This window comes from Macrosteles quadrilineatus, unplaced genomic scaffold (assembly GCF_028750875.1).
Source record: "Macrosteles quadrilineatus isolate MER2022 unplaced genomic scaffold, UCM_ALF_1.0 Scaffold_1__1_contigs__length_201487025, whole genome shotgun sequence".
Classification (NCBI taxonomy): Eukaryota; Metazoa; Arthropoda; class Insecta; order Hemiptera; family Cicadellidae; genus Macrosteles; species Macrosteles quadrilineatus.
The window spans coordinates 48,121,303-48,149,102 of NW_026542594.1; the positions used below are offsets into that span (position 1 = coordinate 48,121,303).

General features: G+C 34.8%; 1 protein-coding gene across 1 annotated transcript in view; it reads right to left on the reverse strand.

The window, feature by feature from the left end:
- The window catches only part of LOC128982944 (FACT complex subunit Ssrp1), a 124,437-nt gene that overhangs the window by 65,838 nt on the left and 30,799 nt on the right, over positions 1 to 27,800 (reverse strand). The window contains exons 5-8 of the mRNA XM_054402040.1: positions 25,594 to 25,729; positions 25,268 to 25,371; positions 8,110 to 8,238; positions 7,686 to 7,844 (exon numbers count right to left, since the gene is read on the reverse strand). Coding sequence (XP_054258015.1) covers positions 7,686 to 7,844; positions 8,110 to 8,238; positions 25,268 to 25,371; positions 25,594 to 25,729 — 528 coding nt within the window. The remainder of the gene's footprint in view (positions 1 to 7,685; positions 7,845 to 8,109; positions 8,239 to 25,267; positions 25,372 to 25,593; positions 25,730 to 27,800) is intronic.

Genomic DNA, 27,800 nt, shown 5'->3' on the forward strand with positions numbered 1-27,800 from the left:
AATTATCACATGTTTTAATAATGTTAAAAAATGAGTAAATAAATAGTGATGGAAATGTTGTACTGAAATTGACTATTCTTTTATTTGACTTTGATAATTGACAATTTAATAGATGTACTATAGTTCTTAACTGTAAACGTTGGTTTTTGGTACTGGGTTTTTCCTTAGAACCGGTGGTACCAACAAGAATAATTTTTACGTACCAACACATCACTATTTACAAATTAGTTATCGTTAGTGTTGCACCTTATTTATTACAGTAGTATTCAATATAACTGATGTCTTACAGTACAAGTTTTGCTTTTTCTTTATATGTCATTATATTAGGTTTATATATAATAGTTTTGCCAGCACATCTGAAAATATGCAAACCAACTGCTGTTCTTTATATAATTAGGTTTCAACTGACTACTATAAGATCCCCGTCCGTAGAACACACAGCTAGTTGATAATATTTTTGCAACAGACAATCGGAAGGCGGGGCTAGCGGCTAGCGCTTTTAGCTTAGCGCTCATCAACCAATAGCGGCGTGGCTACCACCATCTTGATTGAATTAGGTGGAATTAGCGAATAACTAAAATAAGCGATAGCATGTATAATTAGTGTGCAGTTCTTCTGTGTTGGCTGGTTTTAGTGACAGTGGTTTTTATGTCAGATATCGATATTTCAGAAATAGCTGAAACTGTTTGTATTTGTGGAGTAAATTTGAAGAAAATAGTGTCAAAAAATATTTTTCCTACAGTCACCCGACAAAGTTGGCTTCCTCGTACTGTTTATAGTACAGAAAGCTGCTAATTGCTGCATATTTATACTTTGTCGTACGGTTTATACTTTGTCGTACGGTTTATACTTTGGCACACATCAGGATTCCAACGAAACAACACAAAACAGCGTGGTTCTATTATGCACGTAATCCGTGTACACTTGGAAATAGGTTGGCAACACTTAAAGATAATAATACTATGAGCAGCTGATTGACTATTATAACTACGATTTAACCTGTCATTTCGTGTTTATAGTTTCGGTATTTCTGAACTTTCTGGACTTTTCTTTTAAACGTTTTTAAAACATTCCTACGATCTTAATAAACAAGAAAATACCTTTAGAGCATTTTTTTAGGCGCGGAAACCACTTCAAATTACAAAACATACGGAACTATATTCTCAAGTCGTGGAGCACATTTCTTGCCGAGGAAAAATAGCGGAGTGATACGGACCGGGTACTACTTTCTCTAGGGCACCTATTTGTGTTGCCAGCTGAACCTAAAAACGTGTTGTAGGCCTATAGTGTTTGAAAGACTAATTATTTATATGCTTTAAAGTGACTGTAGGAAAAATATAATGTGTAACACGAGTGCAAAAGGCCTTTGCTGCACTCGAGATCATTCCAAACATCTCTCTCGTAAACATTGCTCTCGTGTGCAGCAAAGTGCCACTTTGCCCACTAGTAACACAAATAACTATTGAGAATGAGCAATATTTTGTTAAATAACTACACGAAAATAAAAATACCCCCGCCGCAGCAAACCTGACGCCTAAGCGAATTTCCATTTGGCTGAATTGATTTTCAATTGATCTATTTAAATAACATTAGGTTTAACGAGTACCTAGGTTTGCTGCTACAAGGAAACTAATAAAGTGTGTGTTTTAAGTAAAATAATTATTGCTTAGTATAAAATGAATATATTTGCCAAGTTTGATCAAAAGATATCCATAAACAAGCAAACTACAACATTTTACAATATTTTCCATAAGAATAACATGGGAATTTTAAATTTACCATTTTTTTAGTTTTCTCCGTAACCAATAACCGTACAAAAACACTTTGATATACTGAATTGTTTGATTTTTAAGCTCTTTAAGAAGGTTTAGAGAAAAATTGGGAAATTTTGTGTTTTGAGGGTCAAAAGTGAGAAAAACCAATTTTTACCCCATAAAACCCTGTTCCCATGGTCCGATCATGCTGGATCGCGAACTCATTCAAGTTTATCCCGCCTTACACCTTGAAACCAAATTTCATCAAAATCGGATAAAAATTACTCAAGTTATCGTGTTCACGGACACATATATATATATATACTAGCTGTACCCGCGGGCTTCGCCCCGTTTAACTTCATAAGTATTCGCATGGCTCATTCACGTCCTGGTTGATGTTCGTTCGCTACGCTCACTCACCTTTAGGTTGGAGCTCGTTCGCTGCGCTCACTTGCCTTCAGGTTAGCTCGTTCGCTACGCTAACTCGCCTCCAGGTTGAAGTTCGTTCGCTACGCTCACTCACCTTTTGGTTGGAAATTAGCTGTTGTCATAAATTTAAAAAAAAATTAATAGTGCTGCACCCTCTTGGTAATCCTTGTAACTTTTATGCTATTGCACATCATAGAACAGAACCAACTTATTTAATTGAAACAGCTGTTAAGATTCATTAATTCCTTTTAAATATGAAAAATCATAAGATTAACATGGGGAACTACAGAGCCACTGGGGCGGAGCCCGAAAGGGTTTTTGAGATAAGAATATGCTTTAATGTTAATCGGGAATGTGAGCTATCATCATGCCAAATTTCAGCCCAATCCGTCCAGTAGTTTATGTGTGATTGAGCAACAAACACACACACAAACATACACACAAACATACACACAAACATACACACAAACTCACAAACTTTCAGATTTATAATATTAGTAAGATACAGACTGTCCCAAAAGTCCCGGACCGGTTTGATATTTTCAAAACGACAACAGATAAATCAATAAGATTTGGTACATCAACACCACACCTAAAAATCTACTTTTTAAAGGAAATATTAGTTTTCTGTCATATCATGGGGACGTCCCGCAAGGAGTCAGAAGAAAATCTTAAACAGAAGCATAGGTTGACATGTAAATCAAATTAAAGGTCTTTACTAGCAGAATATAATGCCGCAAATTTGAACTCAAACGGACAACCGAGCCAATAATGAGAGTGGTTCGAAGATTAATTAAATTTGCATAGCTATTATACGCTTACTCCTCAGGGGGCACAGCCCTAGGAATCGAAAGAAAATTTTTAACGTAAGCATAGGTCGATATGCATATCAAATTAAAGGTCTTCACTAGTAGATTACAAAACCGTAAATTCAAGCTCAAAAGGACGCCTGAGTAAAAAATTGCAGTCGTTCAAAGATTCAAAATGGCAGTTTCAAGAAATCTTTGAACGGCTGCCATTTTGTAACGGATGATCCTTTTTAAGCGCAGTTTCTGGCATTGAACTCTACTAGCTAAGCCCTTTAAACTGATGTGCATATTGACCTATGCTCCTATTTAAGATTTCCTTCTGACTCCTTGTGGGACGTCCCTATGATATGACAGAAAATTTTTAGTTCCTCAAAAAAGTAGATTTTTAGGTGTGGTGTTGATGTACCAAATCTTATTGATTTATTTGTTGTCGTTTAGAAAATATTAAACCGGTCCGGGACTTTTGGGACAGTCTGTATATATATATATATACATATATAAAAATTTGAACGAGTGGTGTTTTTGGCCTCTGGGGACATCAAAATGAAAAAGTAAATCGGTCCCGGGCCTAAGTCTTACCATGAGACCTACGGTAATAGCTACTTCCCTATAGGGAAATTCGCTAAAAGACAAAAATAATAGCCACTGTAACCATAGAAAAATGCCAATCCTTTCTTGAATAAAATAATTTTATTTATTGCTTTTGTTAATTTTTACTTTGTATAGTAATCGTCATCATTCTAACACAGTAGAACCTCGATAACAAGACTCTCAAGTGGATTATTAAATAAGACTTGTTATCAAGGTTGACTTCTTATCGAGGTTTGCAAAAACATGTGATAAGGGCTAAAATAAAATTCAAGGGGATTAGAAAATGGCACTTGTTAAAAAGGGTGACTTCTTATCGAGGGTCTTGTTATCAAGGTTCCACTGTAATTGATAAAACAATAGCTTACATAGAAACTGTAACTAAATAACATTGTAAAAAGGATTTAAATTTTAAGTGTTTAACAAATAATAAATCATAGAGTACATACGTAGAAGAGACGGAAGAAAACTACAATTATAGGCCTAATACTTATATGTTCAATGTACCGTTAAAGGTTTTAATAAATATTGTATTTCTGAGTTGTAGGAAAAAAATCAAAAACGAGTGCAACAGCCATTATTTGATTTGGGGAGAAGGTTATATATTATTCAAAGTAGAGGTAGGCAGCAGGTTCGGCTAGACACGGAGGTGTTAATTGGGGTAGTGTGTGTTTTGTGATAGATGAACCGCCAAAGTACCTTTTAGCTATAAAATAACAAGCAATATTCTATCATATATTACTGCGTTTAAACAGCAATACTGTTTAACCAGGTTGGACTACGAGACACGATCTTCACCTTTTAAGTCGTTGGCCAACGAAGGAATTGCAGGGTACTGGTCATCTCAAATTAAAGTAAATATCACACCTCATTTGGCATATTCGGAGTCAGTGTGTAACCGCGCCATATACTTCCCTTTCAATGGGTTCATTCACCATGACTAAAGTTACCATTGATTTTTGCACTCGAAACCTGTGTTCAGTCGTTACATTATATTGTTGCTAAAATAACTGACATTCATTGACTAGACATTGAGAAAACATCAAAGTGTAAGTTGTTTTATTGATTAGTCTGCACAATAAATTAAATTGTTATATATTTTCATAGTTTTCAATATCCTTGGTATTTCATTATTAGCATTAAAAATCATTCAATAGAAATTTGGTAAAATACAGCAAATAAAAGGCCACTGCAAAAGATTCGCAGAGTCGTAGTGAGCAGAGTAAATTCAGTGTACCTTTAAGATTTATTTCAGTCTGGAAGAACTTCAAGCAGTATCAGGAACGTCCCATAAGGATCTCTGGGAGTAATTTTATTCCACAGGGCCCACTCAAATATTATTTTAACATCAAACTTCCACTGCCAAACGCTCTGTTGTTTATTTTATTCACAGTTCTTCCAACCCAGGGGCAACCAAAATTTGTACAATTCAGAACAGCTAGTTTACACGTATAAAGACAAAATATTTTCTTGCAGTTTTAATGTGAAATACCCCCGCCGCAGCAAACCTGCAGACTAGCGAATTTCAACTTGTCTGATTACATTTTTACTAAAATATTCTCATAAATAAGACGTATATTTCCAATTTAAATAACATTAGATTTAACGAGTGCTTAGGTTTGCTGCTACGGGGAAGGTAAAAAGTGTTTTTGACCATATGTCAATAGTATACGATGAAATAAATAAATTTGCCAAATTTTATCAACATTACATCCATAAACAAGTAAATTACAATAGTTTTTATTTTCTCCATAAGAATAACATGGGAATTTTAAATAACACTTTTTTAAATTTTCTCCGTGACCGTTAGGCATTCAACAGCGCTTCAATTTAGTAAATTATTTATTTTTTTAAGCTCTACAAAATGGTCTAGGAAGAAATTGCAGAATTTTTTGTTTTTTGGGCAAAAAAATGGGGAAAACCCATTTTTACTCCATAAAACCCCCCATAAACCCCTGTTCCCATGGTCCGATTATGCTGGTTCGCAAACTCGTTCAAATAAACATAGGTTTACACGTTTGTACCAAATTTCATCAAAATCGGATCACGTTTGCTTGAGTTATCGCGCTAACGGACACATATATAAATATATATTAATTACAGTAGCCCTAAACGTGAACAATATCAAATACAAAAATATATCTATGAATTTGAATGGATGGTGTTTTTTGCCTCTGGGGACCTCAAAACGAAAAAGTAAATCAGTCCCGGGTCTAGGTATTACCATGAGACCTACGGTAATAGCTTATTCCCTATATGGGAAATTCGCTAAAACCATCTTGTAAACAAATTTTGTGTGGCCAAATATGTTTTATTCCATCATAGGCCTATATGATATGCATTTTAAATCCGATAATTTTACAATAAAACAGCAATTGTGACGACGTAAAAAGCGTTGAAGTGAGATTTGCGGCCGATTCGCACACTGATTATAAGTAGCCTACAGTAGAGAGTAATAGCTTTGACTATTAATATAATAATTCAGTATCCAATAGTCAATGGTAATAATCAATTGAGAAGTGTATAGACCTAGTCAACAATACCACCTTCCATCGCATACCTGCCTCTTCCATAATTATTATCACCACAATACAATTACTCATACTATACACAATTTCCAGTAGGTCTGAATAGAAACAAACTAAAACAATACTATCCAATAAAATTCACAGTATGCCCTTCACATAATATAACTTTGGTATCCTAACATCATTAAACGTATCAATTTGACTGAATCAATTGCTAAATAAATAAGATTAAACAAAGAAAAGTAAAAACAATTACATGATAGTTTGTTTTGAATTAGCTGTTTGGTTAAAATAACATTCATTTGAAAAAAGAACTGGTCTCATGTTGAAGAAATTTAAAAAGTAAACACACTAGTAAAGCTAGTGACGTAATTATCTATGTTAATTATCCATACCGTTATCAGTTCTAATATCTGTAATAATTACCCACCTATTGAATCAACCTACATTGTAATTTCCAATATTAATTTATTAAAAGTATAAGATATTTACAGTTGAAATAAAAGTGATATTTTGCCTACATCAGCGGGCCCACATGTAACCACAACTAAACACGCCAAACAATCTTTTTTTTAGATTTCATAAGGATGGTTTGTCTAATTGCAGTATCCTAGGTCAATGATACCGCTGTGCTCAATCTGTGTCATCCATCAGTTTATCTTTGGATAAAACCCGGCTGAGTTTGTGGTGGTAATTTAAAATCGTGATTCCCGATTATTCTTGATCTCCTTTTCTATGACATCAATATTTCTGAGCCTAATCCAAACAAATTGTAAGCAGACTAACATTAATTGTAAACAAAAAGCTACCGTTTGAATTAATACGTGTAAATATTATTTCCCAACTCTTTCCTAAAAAAGTTGAGCAGTAAAATGATTTGCATATCTTTTTCTTTTAATACTCGAGTACAGAGCCTCGATTTGTATACAGCAATGGTTTTACTTATCTCTGTGGTCTAATTATAACCACTAATCTTACTTATTTCCAATAATCAATGACAAAATCAGAGTAAATAAAATAACCTAATAGTTCTACAGAATATTTTTATATCCAACCAGCTGTTAGTTAAAACAAATTATATTTCACTAAAACAAAATCAAAGATTGCTTTACAAAATAATTTGAACATCCTAGTATTTTACTATGTATATTTAATTAATCTGTCATCCTCTTACCGAAGAATTGAACGTATCAATGAACAGCAAAACACATAGTATAAATAAGTCAACCCTTAGTAAGTCTTTGAATTTTTATCCAAATGCTGAATTTGTGTCACAAACGCTGAATGTTTACAGCTGTTATGTTAAGCAAATTATATCATACCAAAAGCTAGTTTAGAATGTTAGCGTCGGCTGCTAGACTTAAAAAAAATTAAAACTTAGTTTCTAAAAAGCTGGGACCCTAAACTAAAATTATGGCTTCGACATTCCCTAGTTCTCAAAAATATTTTTCTTTCAACACAAATATCATGAAAATCCGTCAAGTGGTTGATTCAGAATCGTGAAATTAAAAAACCCTGTCACGTATTAATATTATAGATGATTATTATCCTTCCTAGATGGTTTATACTAGGTTTACCTTGTGCTTCCTCCACTTCGAGCAAAGTTAACACTAGAAATTTCCTCAAAGCGGATGTGGATGGGTGGCTTGTGGATGAAGATGAACCCTCTCTCCAAGGGGTAGAGAAAACCTGCAGCTGCCTTGTATGAACAGCCGATAGCTGGAGTCCCTGTGTGACTGGACAGAAACACGTCAAATCAACTCCCTGAATAGCTTGGATTTACCTAGTTACAAAACTTAGATACTTTTTAACCGCCAATGCAGCTTACTTTTTTATGTTTAAAACTTTTATTTTGAAAACAAAACTAAGAGAACAACCCTTGGGATTAATGACATACACCAGAAGTTTTACCTTTATACATTATAATCACCAAGGTACTCACATGCCATACGACATTATTATAAGATGCAAAATAATTATGCTAGAAACTCCATTTCTTACCCAATAAATCCTCCTGGTGTTGTAATCTTGCGGTTGACTATGGCTCGCATAACTTTGCCTAAGACTTCCCAAGTTGGACCCGACAGCTCCTTAGACAGTTTATCTTCATACTTCTCTTTCAACTCATCTCTATAAAATATTTTTATTAAATAAAGGCAAATCAAAATACACTAAAAGTGGTGAACCTATGATCTTGAGTATGTTAGTGAGGAGTGGAGTGTGTTAATATTGCTGCCAGATAGATAATTTTAGATTGAACACAGCACAGATTTTCACAAAAATAGTTCCTAATTCAAGTCAAATTTATTTACTATTTAAATAACATTAAATTGACAGTGTTTTAACATTTTCTCCGTAACTACAGTATCTAAATAACTATACATCTCCAGTCTAGGTCTTGCCATGCCACCTATGGTAATAGCTGATTTCCCTTTAGGGAAATTCGCTAAAAACCACCCTTGACACACTTTGTAAACACTTTAATATTCTAAATTATTTGGTTTTATACACTTTACAAAATACAGGGTGTCTAGTTTATTTCTATTTTAAAACTCAAGACAAATTCCAGACTTTACAAGCCAATTTTTTTTAACAATTAGTGATGTATTGATAAGTAATCAAAATTCATCGATTCTCGAGACCTATACCGAAAAAATCTATTCTTGATACTGATACCATTATTTATAGTTTTACCAAATGTTCTAAATAATTTGGTTATACTACACCAACCCCTGTCTTTATGACATAAAATATTTTTTTTAATATCAGGTTGTTGTTTTTTTTAGTAATGAAAAATTAATGCAGCAATGAAAAATTCTAACTTGCTAATTCGGGTTTAAATCCTTTTTAACACATTAAATAACTACCATATCAAAGGTACATGAAGATCTAACAACAATTTTATTAGTAGAACCTCAATTATCCGGGGTAATGGGGTGGAGGGACACCACAGTTAATCCAACAAGCCATAAACATGAGTATTTTAAACCCATAAAACGCCTAATACTATATGGATGGATGTTAATATGATGTTACATCATCAAAATACAATAAATATTGCGCAATCTTGATATGTTAAATCATTAACCTTGGTTCAGTAATAAAAACTGCACCGTGTGCTTACTCAAACAAAACAAAAATTGCTTAACACTGTACAGCAAAAAATCACGTAAAGAACAAAACAAAAGAAAGTCTAGACTAGTAAACTACTGATGCCGTAATCATCATAGGCTACTACTACATGAAGTTTCAGAACAGAAGAATGTGGGTAAAAACATTAAAAAACTCATAAAACAACATAAAATCATAGTACTTAAGTCTTTAAGGTGATAAAAACAGTTGTAAAATAAGATAAAGATAAAGACGTAAACAGCACTTATTATTTCTCTTTGTTCTTCTATTCTTTCTTTGATTTCTCTTCATCAAAAAGTTGTCATGATTACTAATCACTCAACCACTAACTGTTGTAGTAGTGTTGTGACATAGCAGACAGATATGTAAGGAGCAGACGATTGTCAGTCTGCCAGTGTCAGTGCAAGATTGTCAGTCTGTCAGTGCAAGCGGATAGCTTGTCCTTGAAGCTATTGATCGATACTTCTCTGTCTTGCTTACATTTTTAAATTAACTGTGATGTTTCAAACACAATAATGGTGGAACCTACTGTATATAAAAATGGCCACAAATAGTTAAATATATAGTTCATTTCAAAATATTAGACTGTAAATACCCCCGCCACAGCAAACCTGCAGACTTAGCGAATTTCCATTTGCCTGATTGGATTTAAACTAAAATGTTTCCTAAAAAATATTACATTTATTCCCTATATAAATAGAATTAGTTTAACAAGTACTTAGGTTTGCTGCAACAGGGAGGGTAAAAGGGAGACGGACAACGATCCAGATCTTTGTTTGGGTTAATCCCCTGATTTATGGCCTGAGGGTATCGGTCACTGGAGGAGGGGTGGGGAATCGAGAATTCTGAATCCCTCTGAAGGCGTTAACTTTTTGTCAAAGATTTAGCTTAGAATGCGATTACTTCTTTACTGTACATCTTTTGTTAGAATTTAAGGCATTTATCATTTTATTTTATGATCAGAACTATTTTTTGATTAGTAAACCTTCATTTGATTTTAGCGGAATTCCTCTATAGGGAAGTAGTAGCTATTACTGTAGGTCTCATGGTAAGACCTAGGCCCAAAAACAGGCAAAAACACCATTCGTTCAAATTTTTATATTGCATATATATATATAGATAAGTAAAATAATTAAAACCAGAGTACCCTGAAATTCATTTTTATTAAACTAATACGTATTTCGACACTAAGGCCATGATCACATTATTATAAAAGTACTAGCTGACCCGGCGAACTTCGTATCGCCTAAGTTATAGGTTTCCCCTAAGACAGACCGATGGAAAGAAAGTACCGTTACGTTTAATTTTCAAGATGATCTCGTTCGCATCGCTCAATCACATCCTGGTTGAAGTTCGTTCGCTACGCTCACTCACCTTTGGGTTGGAGCTCGTTCGCTACGCTCACTCACCTTTAGGTTGGAGCTCGTTCGCTGCGCTCACTTGCCTTCAGGTTAGCTCGTTCGCTACGCTAACTCGCCTCCAGGTTGAAGTTCGTTCGCTACGCTCACTCACCTTTGGGTTGGAGCTCGTTCGCTGCGCTCACTTGCCTTCAGGTTAGCTCGTTCGCTACGCTAACTCGCCTCTAGGTTGAAGTTCGTTCGCTACGCTCACTCACCTTTTGGTTGCAAATTAGCTGTTGTCATAAATGTAAAAGAAATAATAGTGCTGCACCCTGTTGGTAATCCTTGTAACTTTAATGCTATTGAACATCATAGAACAGAACCAACTTGTTTAATTGAAACAGCTGTTAAGATTCATTAATTCCATTTCTCATAAGGTTAACATGGGAAACTCCAGAGCCACTGGGGCGGAGCCCTTTTAAGAATTTCGAAACGGGAAATAGTTTACGTCCGATTCGCATACCTACAGAATTTACACACCAAATTTCATAACGATCGGTGAAGTCGTTCCGGAGGAGTTTGCAGACAAACACTGTGACACGAGAATTTTATATATTAGATGTAAACAAACAAATAAATATATAGTTAATAACATATGTTTTGAATGCATAGTAAATTTTGATTACATGGTTAGGCCTATTTTTTTTACATGTGAATGTATACAATTCTTCCCTGATTTGTCTGATTTTTTCATGAATTGGATTTTGTTTTTGTTTTTGCATTAGGCTATATTAAGAATTTGGTTGCCGTGTTCTTTTGAGTGTAGATAGATTTGTAGTTCAATCAATCAATCAATCAATCAAAATAACTTTATTCATAATGCACATTTTGTACAGAATGGAGTCAGTTATAAAAACACAATATTAAACTTACGACTACTTACAGAGAATATTGTTACTATCAAAAAATCAAATTTCAGGAAGTTGGAAAAAATTTTCTAATTTATACAAGGGTCTGTTGGTGAGAAATAATTTCAAACATTTTTTAAATGAATTAAAATTAGTTGGGATTTTTTCGTAAACCGATAAATTGTGTCTGTTGGATGCCAATTCATTACCTTTTCTGGTTGAATACATATGAAAAGAGTTCAATTTTGGCAATATTTCATGGTTTGATTTAATATAAAGGGCTATTTGATAAATGTATAAGCTAAAACCAGTCATAATTCCTATTTCTTTAAAGTGCTCTTTTGCGGATTCTTTTGATTTAGTTTTAGTATGATGCGAATTGCTTTTTTCTGAAGTTCCAGAATGCTGTTTAGGTTAAAATTTGATGTGCCACCATAAAGACACAACCCAAAAGAAATGTGTGATTCAATCAGGGAATGATATACTATTTTTAAGGTTTTTAAACTACTAAATTTTGACATCTGTCTTAATGCATGTATGCCTGAATTGACTTTATTAGAAACATTTTCAACATGACTGTCCCAGTTGAATTTATCATCTATATGCAATCCAAGAAATTTTATTGTTTTAACTTCATTTAGTAAAGTTGTATCAATAAAAATATTAAAATCAGGTGTATTTTTGCTCGTTGAAGAAAAATGTATATAATTAGTTTTTATTGGATTCGGTAATAAATTGATTTCATTTCAATATTGGTTACATTTGGTAAGCTCAACAAAAGAAAAGACTTCCACATTAGAATTTGAATTTCCGGTAAAGTAAATTAAGAATAATAGGGGCCCCAATATTGATCCTTGAGGGACACCATACTTAACAATTTTTGTTGAAGAAGTGTAAGTAATTAATTGGTTATGGCTATTTATGTGATCAATTGTGACATACTGCTGCCTGCCTGTAAGATAAGATTCAAACCAACGCCAAGCTCTCCCTTTTACACCGTTATATTTAAGTTTTTCAAGAAGTAAATCATGTAAGACACTATCAAAGGCTTTTGTTAAGTCCAAGAATACTCCAACTACTTTTTCCTCTGAATCAATTGAATTAATTAAATAGATTCACAGAAATCGACTCCTGCGTCAATCACAGACCTTCCTTCTCTAAAACCATTTTGTTCCTTATCTAATAAATTATTTTCCTCTAAGTATTTTGAAAGTTGTATATGCACAACTCGCTTAAAAATTTTGGAAAATGAGCATAACAAAAAGATAGGTCTGTAATTACACATTTCTTCTGGGCTACCATTCTTATAGCAAGGTTTAATTTTAGATTTTTTTAGTTTTTCTGAGAAAATTCCAGACATGAAAGAGGAGTTTATAACATGTAGTAATGGTAATAATATATATAGACGAGCCTGTTTAATTATTGGCATTGGTATTTCATTCCATCCAGTAGAAAATTTATTATTAAAAGAAGTTATAATTTTGCCCAGCTCTTAATAAGTAATTGGTGAAGATTGGTGAATTTTGATATCAATTTTTTGGAGGGTGAAATAATATTTTTTGAACCAGTAGAAGATATTAGTTTGGGCAATATGTCATTTTCAACCATCATTGTATAGTAATTATTGAAGGGATGACAGACATCTTTAACGTCCGTGCATTTATTGGCTTTAATATATGGTAAGCTTAAACTTTCAACATGGCTTGATTTATGATTTTCTCCAACTTCCCTATTTACAATATCCCATGTTGTTTTACTGACATTTCGTGATTTTTCCAATAAGTTATGATAATAATTACATTTAGTTTCAATGACTTCTTTTTTTAGTTCTTTCTTTTTTTTATCAGAATATTTTGAAATGGTTTGCTTATATGATTTGCTTGTTCTTCTTTTATATCCGTTTATTCACCCTTTTTCTCATAATTTAGAATTTCGACACATTCTTCTAATTTGCCATAATTGTGATTGTTTTCTAATATATGTTCTGTGTACATTGAACGTTGGGATGTTTGATTTCATTTATAGGTACAATTTTTTTTAAATTTTTTTTTTTAGTTTTGTTCACTTTTTAGGGCTACTTTTTTGTTAAAATAGCAAGCTTTAACTCTATGGTACACAGAATGTTACGAGTACCTCTAAATGAAAATGATTACAATTTGGGATAATACATTATAAAAGACATAGCTGCAAGAAATGGATACAAAACTAGTTTAATAGACAAATTAATTAAGAAAATACAAAATAAGAAAAACCCAAAATTCAGACAAAGAAGAAAAGAAGGAGTATATTTGTCTTCCATACAGTTCGGTTTTAAACAAACCAATCATAAAAACATTTCAAGCATCTAAATTCAAAATTAGCTATAGATCTACAGTAGAAACAACACATTCATAAACTACAGGGAGCGGCAAAATGATCTGACGGTTTTCTTTGCCGCCCTGTTGAGCGAGTGAGTGGCGGAGGGTGGTGGGAATAGGGGCGTTACAAAGCCTACGTGCAGGGCCGCCCCGAGGGCGGGGCGAGCGGGGCGACCGCCCTGGGCGCCGCGGCTAGGGGGGCGCCGCGGCTTTGGTAGGTAAAAAATTTAACAACGTTATCGGCAAACAGCGAACGAATATTTTCCGGGAACTCGTAAACATGTAATCAATGACAATGACTATTTAAAAAAGACAATATTTAGCTTTCGTTTTCGTTTTATTCGTAAAATTAATACTGTTATTTAATATACAACTCGTACTATTACTAGGCCTACTTTTACGTCTGCCGTGTTGGCAATACTGCGTGTCCGAGACATACACACTGCGCATTCACCCACACGCACCTACACTTGCTCGTTTCTAACCTCAAATTTAGTTCAGTGTAGTTGAGTTAGTCTATGGTAGTTGTTACGTTACGATTAGCTCAGTGGTTGTGCAAACTTGAACTGTTAATAAAGACGTGGTTTTGACGATAAGTACAACATGTAACAGTGATATTTCCTTAGGCCTATAGTAGGATTACTACAAAGTGAATGACTGTTTTAAATGACGATGTCTAAAAAACTTTCTGGAGCGCAAAGACGCAAGTTAGTTCGAGAAGAGGAGGCTGCGACTGAAGCACTTCTGAAAAAAGTCCCAAAGCTTACATCCTATTTTGCTCCTTCCAGTTCTTCGGCGGTAATAATTAGTGAGCCTGAACATGTCTCAGTAAACGTGAGTACACCTAATGAAGTCCTTCCAGATTCAGTTTCGATTGAAGAAAATATTAATGAGAATGAAAAGTTGTCGATTTCATCTCCTAAAACCGTCAACGTAGGCCTAATCAATTCAGATCCATCCTCTTGGCCAGATATCATTAATAGAGATGAAAGAGACGAGTTAATTTTAAAAGGGCCTATACCGTTAAAGGCTGATAATGATTATCCAAAAAATGCCCAAAAGAGACATTTTTCTAATGAACACCAATTTCGATGTGCGGAAAATGGGGAAAAGGTAAAACGCAAATGGTTGGTGTATTCTGAAGGCACCAACTCAGTATACTGCTTCTGTTGCCGACTTTTCGAGCCTAATTCAAAGTCACAACTTGGTCAAAAGTCAGGTTTTAATGATTGGAAACACCTGGCAGAGCGACTTCGTTTACACGAAACCACACCAGAGCATTTCAAAACTATGACTATCTGGTTTGAAGCCGAGCTACGTCTAAAAAAATGTATTTCGGTGAATCATGCTCTATCGGACCAAATTAGGAGAGAGACAGAAAGATGGCAGGAAGTTTTTAAGCGCCTTGTCGCTATAATCTTATATTTGGCAGAACATAATATCGCTTTTCGAGGGTCATCTTCAAAGCTATTTACTAAGAATAACGGCAATTACTTAGGTCTGATCGAGCTGATAGGACAATTCGATGGTGTCATGTCAGATCACTTGCGAAGGGTAACTAGTGCCTCCTCCCAAGTGACTCTTCTAGGAAATAATATTCAAAACGAGCTAATTTGTCTTTTGGGATCTGAAGTAAAGAAGGCTACAATCAGAAAAATAAATAAATCCAAGTATTTTTCTGTAATCTTGGACAGCACTCCAGATATAACCCATAAAGACCAGATATCTCTCACAATCCGATATGTAACAGAACAAGATGGAATAAGTGGTGATGTGGCCGTTGAAGAAAGTTTTATTGGATATAAAGTGGCAAAAGAATCAACTGGAGAAGCTCTCTCAGAGCTGTTGTTCGCTGAAATTGAAAGTTGCCATTTAAACATGAATGACTGCCGAGGACAAGCTTATGACAACGGTGCTAATATGGCTGGTGTAAACAAAGGTGTTCAGGCTAGAGTCTTAAAAGAATATCCTCGTGCTTCGTTTACACCGTGTACCAGTCACAGTTTGAATCTGGTAATATCTGATGGTGCAAAGTCGTCTGTTAAGTCAACCTCACTGTTTGGAATAATTCAGAGGATCTACACTATATTTGCGGGATCGACAAAACGCTATTGTATAGTGAGTGAACACGTCCAATCACTAACTATTAAACAAGTTTGTGAAACTCGCTGGGAAGCGAGGATTTCTTCCATTCAGGCTATCAGGTACCAGTATGCTGACGTTAGACAAGCATTAATTGAACTTGCAGACAGTGTTGAAGACCCTAAAACAGCATCAGAAGCTCAGTCTCTGATATCGCATATGGAAGATTTTTCTTTCTTGACTTGTTTAATTGTTTGGCACGACCTTCTGTTTCAAGTTAATCTTGTAAGCAAAACATTACAAGGGAAAATGACTGATTTAACATCAGCCAAAAGGCTGCTTGATAATTGCCAAGCCTTCCTAGGGTCTTTTCGAGAATCAGGGCTTGTAGATGCAATCATTTGTGCTAAGGAGATTGCCGAAAGTATTGGAACTGAGCCCGTTTTCCCGAAAAAGCCTTTAAGGAAGAAAAAGAAACAGTTTTCTTATGAAGGGCCAGATGAAATTAACGGTACTCCACAGGAACTCTTTAATAGGGATGTATTTTTGCCCCTTGTTGATAGTGTAACTACATCTCTTACTGAACGTACTGAACAGCTGAAAAAGCACCATTCTTTATGGAGCTTTTTGTATGACCTTAGCAAGTTGCCAGAAAAAGAGGAGTTGAAGAAGTGTTGCCTGAAACTTCAAGAATTTCTTACATTTGATAACATTAGTGAAATTAACGGAAATGACTTGTATAATGAAATTATCCACGTGAAAAGCATCGTTCATGATGAACATAAAACAAATGAAGCGTTATCTCCCATCAAGGTGCTAAAGAGTATTAAGTCACATGACCAAAAAGATCTATTTACAAACTTGTGGATTGCTCTAAGGATATTGCTGACCATCCCCCTAACTGTAGCAAGTGCTGAACGAAGTTTTAGCAAGTTAAAACTCATGAAGACGTATCTGCGATCCACTATGACGCAAGAAAAGCTGAATGCATTGGCAATTTTATCGATAGAAAATGAGGCGGCAAAACAGTTAGACTTTAAAGACATTTTAACCTCTTTTGCAAATGCCAAAGCTAGGAAAATTCCATTGGGTGTAAATTAATCTTGTATTATGGTTTCAAAGTTGTATCTATTGCCAAAAGATTTATCTACATAAGTTCTGTTTGTTATAATTTCAATATTATAATGATACGTTTTTGTAAATAAAGTGTTGTGTTTCTTAATAAATGGTATACATTTTTTTTAAACAATTTCAAAGATTTTCGTCTCTAATGCTTTTTCATATACTTTTATGGCAAATTATGTTAGCAAACGTTCGGCATTTTGTAAATAGAGTTATTTTTAAATGCTAACAGCGTGCATTTACTAACATTATTGTTTACATTGACCGTCTATGGACCCATTCCTATATTTAAACAAACTGAATACTGTATGTAAAGGATTTAAAAAATACATGGATAACGTTCGATATCGATGAACCCTCTATCGACGCAAACCCCCGAAATACCTTTGTTTAGGAGGGGCGAAAATTTAAATCTTGCCCCGGGCGTCTATAGCCCTCGGGGCGGCCCTGCCTACGTGCGAACATTTTTAGTAGCCATGGACCTAGGGACAGCTGAGCACCATGCATTTGTAGTGGAAGTGTTTTTTTAAAAGTGACAATTCTTGTGTAGCTGTTCAGAAGGCATTTCAATGTGGGTCAAAGAAGAAAAGTCCCAACTCAAAACACCATTTTGCTGTGGATGGGTAGCTTTAGAGCTACTAGTTCAGCATTGAAACGAAAATCAACAGGCCATCCGAGGTCAGTCCGGACGCCAGAGAACGTCAAGAGAGTGAGGAAGACTGTGTGGTGTGGTTGAAAGTGCGATTTGTCGCTCATAATGACTATTTTGTCACGTGTAAGTGAATCAATCACTTGTTCTGAAAATGAGATGCGCTTTATGTAACCACTGTGCTTCAACTGCTGCACGATTGCCATTTTGTATGAATGAAAGTGCGGGTCGTGCCGTAATACTCATACCGAGCGACCAGACATGTGCAGAGCTGCAGCTTATTTACGTGCAGGCCGCTGAGGACTAGCTTCCACACCTTCTCTCACTCTCTCGGACGTTCTCTGGCGTCCGGGCTGACCTTGAAGCTGTTGGACTTTTTTTCAATGTTGAACTAGTAGCTCTGAAGTTACCCACCCACAGCAAAATGGTGTTTCGAGTTGGGACTTTTTCCCTTGGGCCCACAATGAAACGTCTACGGAACTGCAGCTGAACAGCTACACAGGAATTGTCACTTTTAAAAAAACACTTCCACTACAAATGCATGGTGCTCAGCTGTCCCTAGGTCCATGGCTACTAAAAATGTTCGCACGTAGGCTTTGTAATGCCCCTATTCCCACCACCCTCCGCCACTCACTCGCTCAACAGGGCGGCAAAGAAAACCGTCAGATAATTTTGCCGCTCCCTGTATCTAACAAGAACCCACATACAATTGACAAATATAACAAATCCGGAATACACAAAATTAAATGTCTAAATTGTCCCAAATTCTACATTGGTCAGACTGGATGAGCATTTTCATGCAGATTCAAAGAACATATCCAAGCCGTAAAATCTAACAATCAAACATCCCAACGTTCAATGTACGCAGAATATACAGGGTGTTTTTTTTTACTTTCTCCCCCTATACCATAGTATATGGAGAAAGTATTGTTTTCGTCAAAATTTTTGAGTTTGAGTTTTGAGTGGATATATTCGTTTTGGGTCTCCCTGGACCCAAAAAAGTGGTTTTTGAAGTGATGTCTGTGTGTGTGTGTGTGTGTGTGTCTGTGTGTGTGTCTGTGTGTCTGGATGTGTACAGAGCTAGGGACTACACCTGTGGTCCGATTTCAATGAAATTTTGTATGTAGGTATCTATTTGTAATCCGTGGTATCTCCAGGCGTTTTTTTTCATTTTTTTGAAATTTTGATTTTTTATGGGGATTTTCCCATAAAAACCCATAAAAAACTGGAAAAATCGGATTTTCTCAAAAATGGCCCGAACGATTTTGATAAAAATTTAGTATGTTGTAGCCCTTTAAGTTCTGAACAAAATGGTACAAATCCCATTTCTGTAAAAATTACGGTTCAAAAGTTATGGTAAATTATGTTATTTTCCCATAAAACCCCCATAAAATAACAAAAAATAGGATTTTAGACAAAAATCCGGTTTTGATTTAACAGAGTTTGTTATGATCCTTACAATTTTGATAGTTTTTGTCATTTTTTAGAAAATTTTATTTTTAATGGGGATTTTCCCATAAAACCCCATAAAAAACTAGGAAAATAGGATTTTCTCAAAAATGGCCCGAACGATTTAGATAAAAATTTAGTATGTTATAGTCCTTTATATTCTAAACAAAATGATACAAATCCCATTTCTGTAAAAATTACTGTTCAAAAGTTATGGTAAATTATGTTATTTTCCCATAAAAATCCCCATAAAATAACGGAAAATCGGATTTTCCCAAAATTGGCTAGAACAATTTTGATAAAAATTTAGTATGATATAGTCCTTTAAATTCTGAAGAAAATTTTACAAATCCCATTTCCGTATATTTACTCTCACCGCTTACTCATGAGAAAGGTTGATGACAATCTTATGGGAGAAAGTATGTGTCAGAATGCTGATACCGTTTATTTTAACTTGCATCTTTATTTATGTAAAAACCGCAATAGATAGAAATATGCAGTTTGCGGGAATCATCTATTGATGTAGGGGGCCCAATTATTTTGAATTCAACGTCACATTCACATTAAAAGCCCCTTTCCCCTCCTGCCCCCAACTTAATTTTTTTAAATAGTTAGGTACCCCTTGTGACATATCAAATAAAAGAACATGAAAAAAGAAAATGTTTGATGAAAAAAAAATCGAAAATCTGTTAATAAATTTGTGAGATATCCCCCCCCCCTCGCCGGAACGTTATTTATTTTTAATAGCAAGGTACCCCTTGTGACATATCAAATGAAAGAGCATGAAAAAAGAAAATGTTTGGTGAAATTTATTTTTCATTTGATATGTCACAAGGGGTACCTTGCTATTAAAAAAAAGGTATAGGTTGGGGAAAAGGGGGGGGGCGATTATCTCACAAATTCATGAGCCGATTTTAAATTTTTTTCACCAAACATTTTCTTTTTCCGTGCTCTTTCATTTGATATGTCACAAGGGGTGCCTTGCTATTTAAAAAAAAATAAGTTGGTGGCAGGGGGGAAGGGGGGGAATGTGAATGTAATGTTGAATTCAAAAAAATTGGGCCCCCTACGTCAATAGATGATTCCCACAAACTGCATATTTCTATCTATTGCGGTTTTTACACAAATAAATATGCAAGTTAAAAAAAAAAACACCCTATTAGATTACAATCACAATTATGGCAAATAAGAAGAATGTGTCGAAATTCTAAATTATGAGAAAAAGGGTGAAAAAATGGATATAAAAGAAGAAGTACAAATCTATCTACACTCAAAAGAACACGGCAACCAAATCTAAATATATAAAATCCAATGTATGTTTGTTTGTATGATTGTTTGTCCTTTATGGACTCCGAAACCGCTCGACAGATTGTAATGAAACTTTTAGGTATTATTAAGCATTATTCAAGGATGGTTTGTGTGATATTTGGTGCAGATCCGTCAAAAGGGCTCCGCCCCAGTGGCTCTGGAGTTTCCCATGTTAACCTTATGAGTACTCATATTTAAATGGAATTAAAGAATCTTAACAGCTGGTTCAACTAAACAATTTGATTCTGTGATGTTCAATAGCATTAAAAATTTAATAGGTTTACCAACAGGGTGCAGCACTATTATTTTTTTAAATTTATGACAACAGCTAATTTAGCGAACGAACTTCAACCAGGACGTGATTGAGTCATCCGAACGAGCTCATCTTGAAAATGAACGAGCATTTGACGAAAAAACCACATTAGGACAGGACGACGTCTGTCGGGCCAGCTATTTCTTAATTAGTGATGGTCGGATCCGGATATCAGACTACCAGATCAGCCGGATCCGAGCTAGAACCGGCACCGGATCAGATCCAAAAAATTCTGGATCTTGGGCTGGATCCGGTTTTGAGGGATCCGATTTTTTCAAATTTTTTCCCAATTCTTTTCAAACACAAAGCTGTCTGTATCACTGTACAACCCCGATTTGTTTAACTAAACACAAAGCTGTCTGTATCACTGTACAACCCCGAATGTTTTTACTAGCACAAAGCTGTCTGTATCACTGTACAACCCCGATTTGTTTACTAACATAAAGCTGTCTGTATCACTGTACAACCCCGATTTGTTTACTAGCACAAAGCTGTCTGTATCACTATACAACCCCGATTTGTTTACTAAACACAAAGCAGTATGTATAACTGTACAACCCCGATTTGTTTACTAACACAAAGCTGTCTGTATCACTATACAACCCGGGTTTTTTTACTAACATAAAGCTGTCTCTACCACTGTACAACCGCGAATGTTTTTACTAGCACAAAGCTGTCTGTATCACTATACAACCCCGGTTTGTTTACTAACATAAAGCTGTCTGTATCACTGTACAACCCCGAATGTTTTTACTAGCACAAAGCTGTCTGTATCATTGTACAACCCCGATTTACTTACTAACATAAAGCTGTCTGTATCACTGTACAACCTCTAATGTTTTTAATAACACAAAGCTGTCCGTATCACTGTACAACCCCGATTTGTTTACTAGCACAAAGCTGTCTGTATCACTGTACAACCCCGATTTGTTTACTAACATAAAGCTGTCTGTATCACTGTACAACCCCGATTTGTTTACTAACATAAAGCTGTCTGTATCCATGTAAGAGACCGATTTCCCCCCGATTTGTTTACTAACACACAGCAGTCTGTATCACTGTACAACCCCATTTGTTTACTAACATAAAGCTGTCTGTATCACTGTACAACCCCATTTGTTTACTAACATAAAGCTGTCTGTATCCATGTAAGAGGCCGATTTCCCCCCGATTTGTTTACTAACACAAAGCTGTCTGTATCACTGTACAACCCCGATTTGTTTACTAACATAAAACTGTCTGTATCCATGTAAGAGACCGATTTCCCCCCGATTTGTTTACTAACACAAATCAGTCTGTATCACTGTACAACCCCGATTTTTTTACCAACACAAAGCTGTCTGTATCATTGTACAACCCCGATTTGTTTACTAACATAAAGCTGTCTGTATCCATGTAAGAGACCGATTTCCCCCCGATTTGTTTACTAACACAAAGCAGTCTGTATCACTGTACAACCCGATTTGTTTACCAACACAAAGCTGTCTGTATCACTGTACAACACCGATTTTTTCCCGATTTTTTTTTTTAACTAACACAAAGCTGTCTGTATCCATGTACAAGACCGTTTTTTCCCCGAGTGTTTGTCTCTTGATGCAAACAACTTATATGGCAAGGCCATGTCTCGATGTTTGTATCTAGATGCAAATAACTTGTATGGCAAGGCCATGTCTTAGTGTTTGCCTCTTGATGCAAATAACTTGTATGGCATGGCCATGTCTCAGAGTTTGTCTCTTGATGCAAATAACTTATATGGCAAGGCCATGTCTCATTGTTTGCCTCTTGATGCAAATAACTTATATGGCGAGGATATGTCGCAGTGTTTGTCTCATGATGCAAATAACTTATATGGCAAGGCCATGTCTCAGGGTTCGTCTCTTGATGCAAATAACATATATGGCAAGGCCATGTCTCAGTGTTTGTCTCTTGATGCAAATAACTTATATGGCAAGGCCATGTTTCAGCGTTTGTCTCTTGATACAAATATATAACATATACGGCAATGGCATGTATCTTTTCGAACTGAATCCGTCCCGATTTTTCGGATATCTGCACACCTCTAGTTTTTAGTTTTGTACCTGGATGATAAGCTAACGGCCTATAATCTTGTCTCGAAAATATCCCGTTAGTATTTCAATTTCACCCGATGCTTTGTGATAAAAAATAATAAAAGTATGATTTAAATTGGCATTCTGTTAATTACGTTTTTTTTTTAACCCGCCCTTATGACAGTGTGTATCTGGATCCGAAGATCCGAAGATCCGGATCCGAATTTTTCAAGATCCGGATCCGAATTTTTCAAGATCCGGATCCGGTACCGACATTTACTTGGATCCGCCCATCACTATTCTTAATATAATGCAAAAACAAAATCCAATTCATGAAAAAATCTGAAAAATCAGGGAAAAATTGTATACATTCACATGTTAAAAAAATACACCTAACCAATCAAAATCAAAATTTACTATGCATTCAAAACATATGTTATTAACTATTTATTTATTTGTTTGTTTACATACTTTTATAATACTGTGATCATGGTCTTAGTGCCGAAATACGTATTAGTTTAATAAAAATGAATTTCAGGGTACTCTAGTTTTTATTATTTTACTTATTTATTGAAATAGTAGCCCTAAAAAGTGAAATGAAATGAAATGAAAATCCTTTATTTCAACAGGCAAAGTTAGGGCCACATGGCCCTTTCTTACACTTAACCTGCATACATAATTTGAACTGTTTGTTTCACTTTTTTTTAAAAAAGTGAACAAAACTAAAAAAAAATAAAAAAATGTATATAAATAGATTTATATATATATATATATAAATACGTCCGTTAACGCGATAACTTGAGTAATTTTTGCCCGATTTTGATGAAATTTGGTTGAAAGGTGTAAGGCGGGATAAACTTGAATGAGTTCGCGAACCAGCATAATCGGACCATGGGAACGGGGTTTAACGTCCGCACTAGTGAGTATTACAACTATCCGCAGTACTATCCTGATAATTAGACCAATTCTTATATACCAAGGAAAAATATGTGGTTCGGATTCCACTATAAACTGTAGGTCCCTTAGTTGCCATTAGCTGTTTGGGCTATTAATTAACAGCTGTTTCTAAGGAATGTCGGCCTTAGTCACTAACAAGACTACAAGATCCCGCCACTCATCCTACACTCATCTCCATTCATACTTGGCTTAAAATACCTACATTGTATGGTCGCCATTTCATACGAAAGTATTAAGTATTAACGGGGGTTTTATGGGGTAAAAAATGGTTTTTCTCATTTTTGACCTTGAGGGTTTTTCTCATTTTTGACCTTGAGGGTTTTTCTCATTTTTGACCTTGAGGGTTTTTCTCATTTTTGACCCTCAAAACATAAAATTTCCCAATTTTTCTCTAGACCTTTTTAAAGAGCTTAAAAAACAAATAATTTAGTTTATCAAAGTGTTTTTGTACGGTTATTGGTAACGGAGAAAATTCAAAAAATTGTAAATTTTAAAATTCCCATGTTATTTTTATTGAGTATATTGTAAAATGTTGTAGTTTGCTTGTTTATGGATATATTTTGAAAAAAAAAACTTGGCAAATTTATTTATTTTATACTAAGCTATTAATATTTTACTAAAACCCCACATTAACAGTTTCCTTGTAGAAGCAAACCTAGGTACTTGTTAAACCTAATGTTATTTAAAATTTAAATAGATTTTATTGAAAATCAATTCCGACAAATGGAAATTTGCTTAGTCGGCAGGTTTGCTGCGGCGGGTGTATTTTTAATTATCTCCGTAACCGTTAGGCATACAACAACGCTTCAATATACTAAATTATTTCTGTTTTTTTAGCTCTATAAAATGGTCTAAAAAGAAATTGTAAAATTTTATGTTTTTAGAGTCAAAAATGGGAAAAACTAATTTTTACCTAATAAAACCCCCCATAAACTCCTGTTCCCACGGTCCGATCATGCTGGTTCGCGGACTTGTTGGAATAAACGTAGGTTTACACGTTTGTACAAAATTTCATCAAAATCGGATCTTTTTGCTCGAGTTATCGCGCTAACGGACACACACATATATATGAATATGCATTTGAACGGAGGGTGTTTTTGGCCTCTGGGGACCTCAAAACGAAAAAGTAAATCGGTCCTGGGTCTAGGTCTTACCATGAGACCTACCGTAATAGATTATTCCCTATATGGGAAATTTGCTAAAACTGTTACTGGTACAAAATATTATTTTAATATAGCATTTTTGACAAAAACCATCTATAATTGTGCTCGTTCAAAAATAAGTTTACAGAATTAAGAACCAAGACTATGGAGTGGAAGAGGTTTAGATTCACACAGAACTTACAAAATTCAAAGATGGCAACTGGCAGACAGACCTTACATCATTCAGCATGCCTTAAATTGTTTAATATAGCTCCTTGGCATAGTCCTATTTCAAAATAACCTAAAGAAAATAAAAGAATAATTTGATGAACAATCAATTTAAGTAACTTACTCAGAAAAAGGAAGTTCAATTGACGTTTCATCATCTTGACCAAACAGGAAGACCAAGAAGTGGTAACGGGTTTGGCCTTGTTTGATTGGAGGGTCCAAACTCACCTAAAAAGTTGTAATTATTAAATACTAGGTAATTAGGCTTTAAGACTGTTGTGGTTAAATTCTCTAAACAGACAAAAGCATCAAATTCATTCAATTCCTAGTTCTGGTGTTAATGTTATTGTTGTATTAATTAAGTATGGAACAAAGGAACATTTTGGAATATTCTACAACACAATCGTGTGTAATGTGTTTGCTCAACCAATTTGAATGAAAATAACTTACTACAAAGAAGTTCTGCCTGCCATCCTTATGAGGGAGAGCAAACAGCCGTAGCACAGTTGACATTGGGATTTTGTAGTCAAAGGTTTTACCATGGAGCTGGAAGAAGGTATTGAATACTTTGATGTCATAACGACCACTGAAAAGTAACAAAACACAATGTTACATTGTAACATATTTTTACAATCAAATAATCATTACATATCATGAACTAAATATGAGGAAAACATACTAAACAATGGTCAAGTTTTATTTTAATAACTTAATGGAAAATGCATTTTAGTATGTGATTAATATGTTAATTGTCCAATTTCTTGATATTTAGTACAGCTTATATTTTTGTTTGAAAACATCGTTTTGAACCATTTCTGTACTCATTGAACTAATAACAGGATTTAACTTGTTTTGAAAATACAAAATCCCCTGAATTCAATAATGTGATTAAACTGGTGCTAATAATCTACATAACCTGACAGAGTTTGAGAATATTGCCGAATGGTAAATGAATAGAATCAATTAAAAGTCTGAGACAAACTTTTACAAATATTTAGCATCTTGTTAAGAGTTTTTTTCTCAAAAATGTTTACTTAATCCCATTTTACATTTTAAAAAATAAATCGTACTAGGTACCTATTAATTTTTTTTTAGTAGAATAGGCCTATAAACAAATTTATTAGGATAACAATCAGGATAGTAAAATACACCCGCCGCAGCAAACCTGCAGACTAAGCAAATTTCCAATTACCTAATATGATTTTTAAGCAAATCTATTTAAATAACATTAGGATTAACAAGTATTTGGGTTTGCTGCTACAGGGAGGGTAATAAAGTGTTTTTTTTAACAAAATAATATTAATAGCTTAGTATAAAATAAAAAAACTTGCCAAGATTGATAAGATTATATCCAGAAACAAGCAAACTAAAACAGTTAACTTATTCCCTATACAAATAATAACATGGAATTTTAAATTATTTTTTTTTTCATCCGTAACCAATAACCGTAAAAAAAACTTCAATATACAAAATTATTTGTTTTTTGTAGCTTTTTAAAATGGTTTGAAGAGAAATTGGAAAATTTTATGGTTTAAGGGTCAAAAATGAGAAAACTCAATTTTTACCCCACAAGACCCTGTTCCCATGGTCCGATCTGCTGGTTTGCAAACTCATTCATGTATATTTCGCCCTATAGGCGAGGTGCTAGGTGCAGTTGAGTATGCATGAAGAGAGTCAGAGATTTTGACTTTTGATTTTGGTAATGGGGGCCTAGGTGAGTGTAAAAACCCATGTCGTCGCCTCCAGGGGTGGTCGACAACTTAGGGGTGGGGGCGCAAAATTGCGAAACCGATTTAAACTTCCTTGTTATTGAACGTAAGTAAAAGATTCATTTAAATTGAGTTTTCATTTATTAATGGGGGCCTAGGTGAGTGTAAAAACCCATGTCGTCACCTCCAGGGGTAGTCGACAACTTAGGGGTGGGGGCGCAAAGTTGCGAAAAACGTTAATCGGCAAACTACTTTTAACTCCCTTGTTATTGAATGTAAGCTTCAGTTTCCAATAGTCAATGATGTAAGTAGGCCTAAAAGATTCTTTTAAATTGACTTTTTATTTTGGTAATGGGGGCCTAGGTCAGGTTAAAAAACATTGTCGGTCGACAAATTTGGGGTGGGGGCGCAAAGTTTCATGTGCTTATACTATACATACACCCGCATATGTAACTGACTCAGGTATACAAATGTTTGAGCACTTCTAGCGGTGCTAGGGAGTTGAAATTTGGCACGCTTCTATGTCTTGGGCCCAAAACCCCAAGGAAATTCTGAAAAGTGACATTTTCATATTTTAACTCCCCTGAAATCTCGAATTTCCCCTCCATGTCATTCTTATAGGGAATAGCATTGAAAGTGGTCGACTTCGTGTGCTCATCACTGAACCGTTTATAAAGGTGCTAGAGACTTAAAATTTTGTAGCATTGTAGTATGGGGTCTTAAATTAACGGTCAAATTTTCAAAAGTCCCATTTTCAAATTTTAACCGCCCCCCAAAAATCCAAAATGGCTGACACCTAAAACTAAAAAAAACCCATTTTTTAAACGGCTATAGCTCTAAAACGGTAAGAGCTAGAAAAGATTTTAATGAATTTTCATGGTCAGGAATTAATTTTTCTACAAAACACTAACGATGTGTTTTTCAAAAATCACACTCACCTAAAAAAAA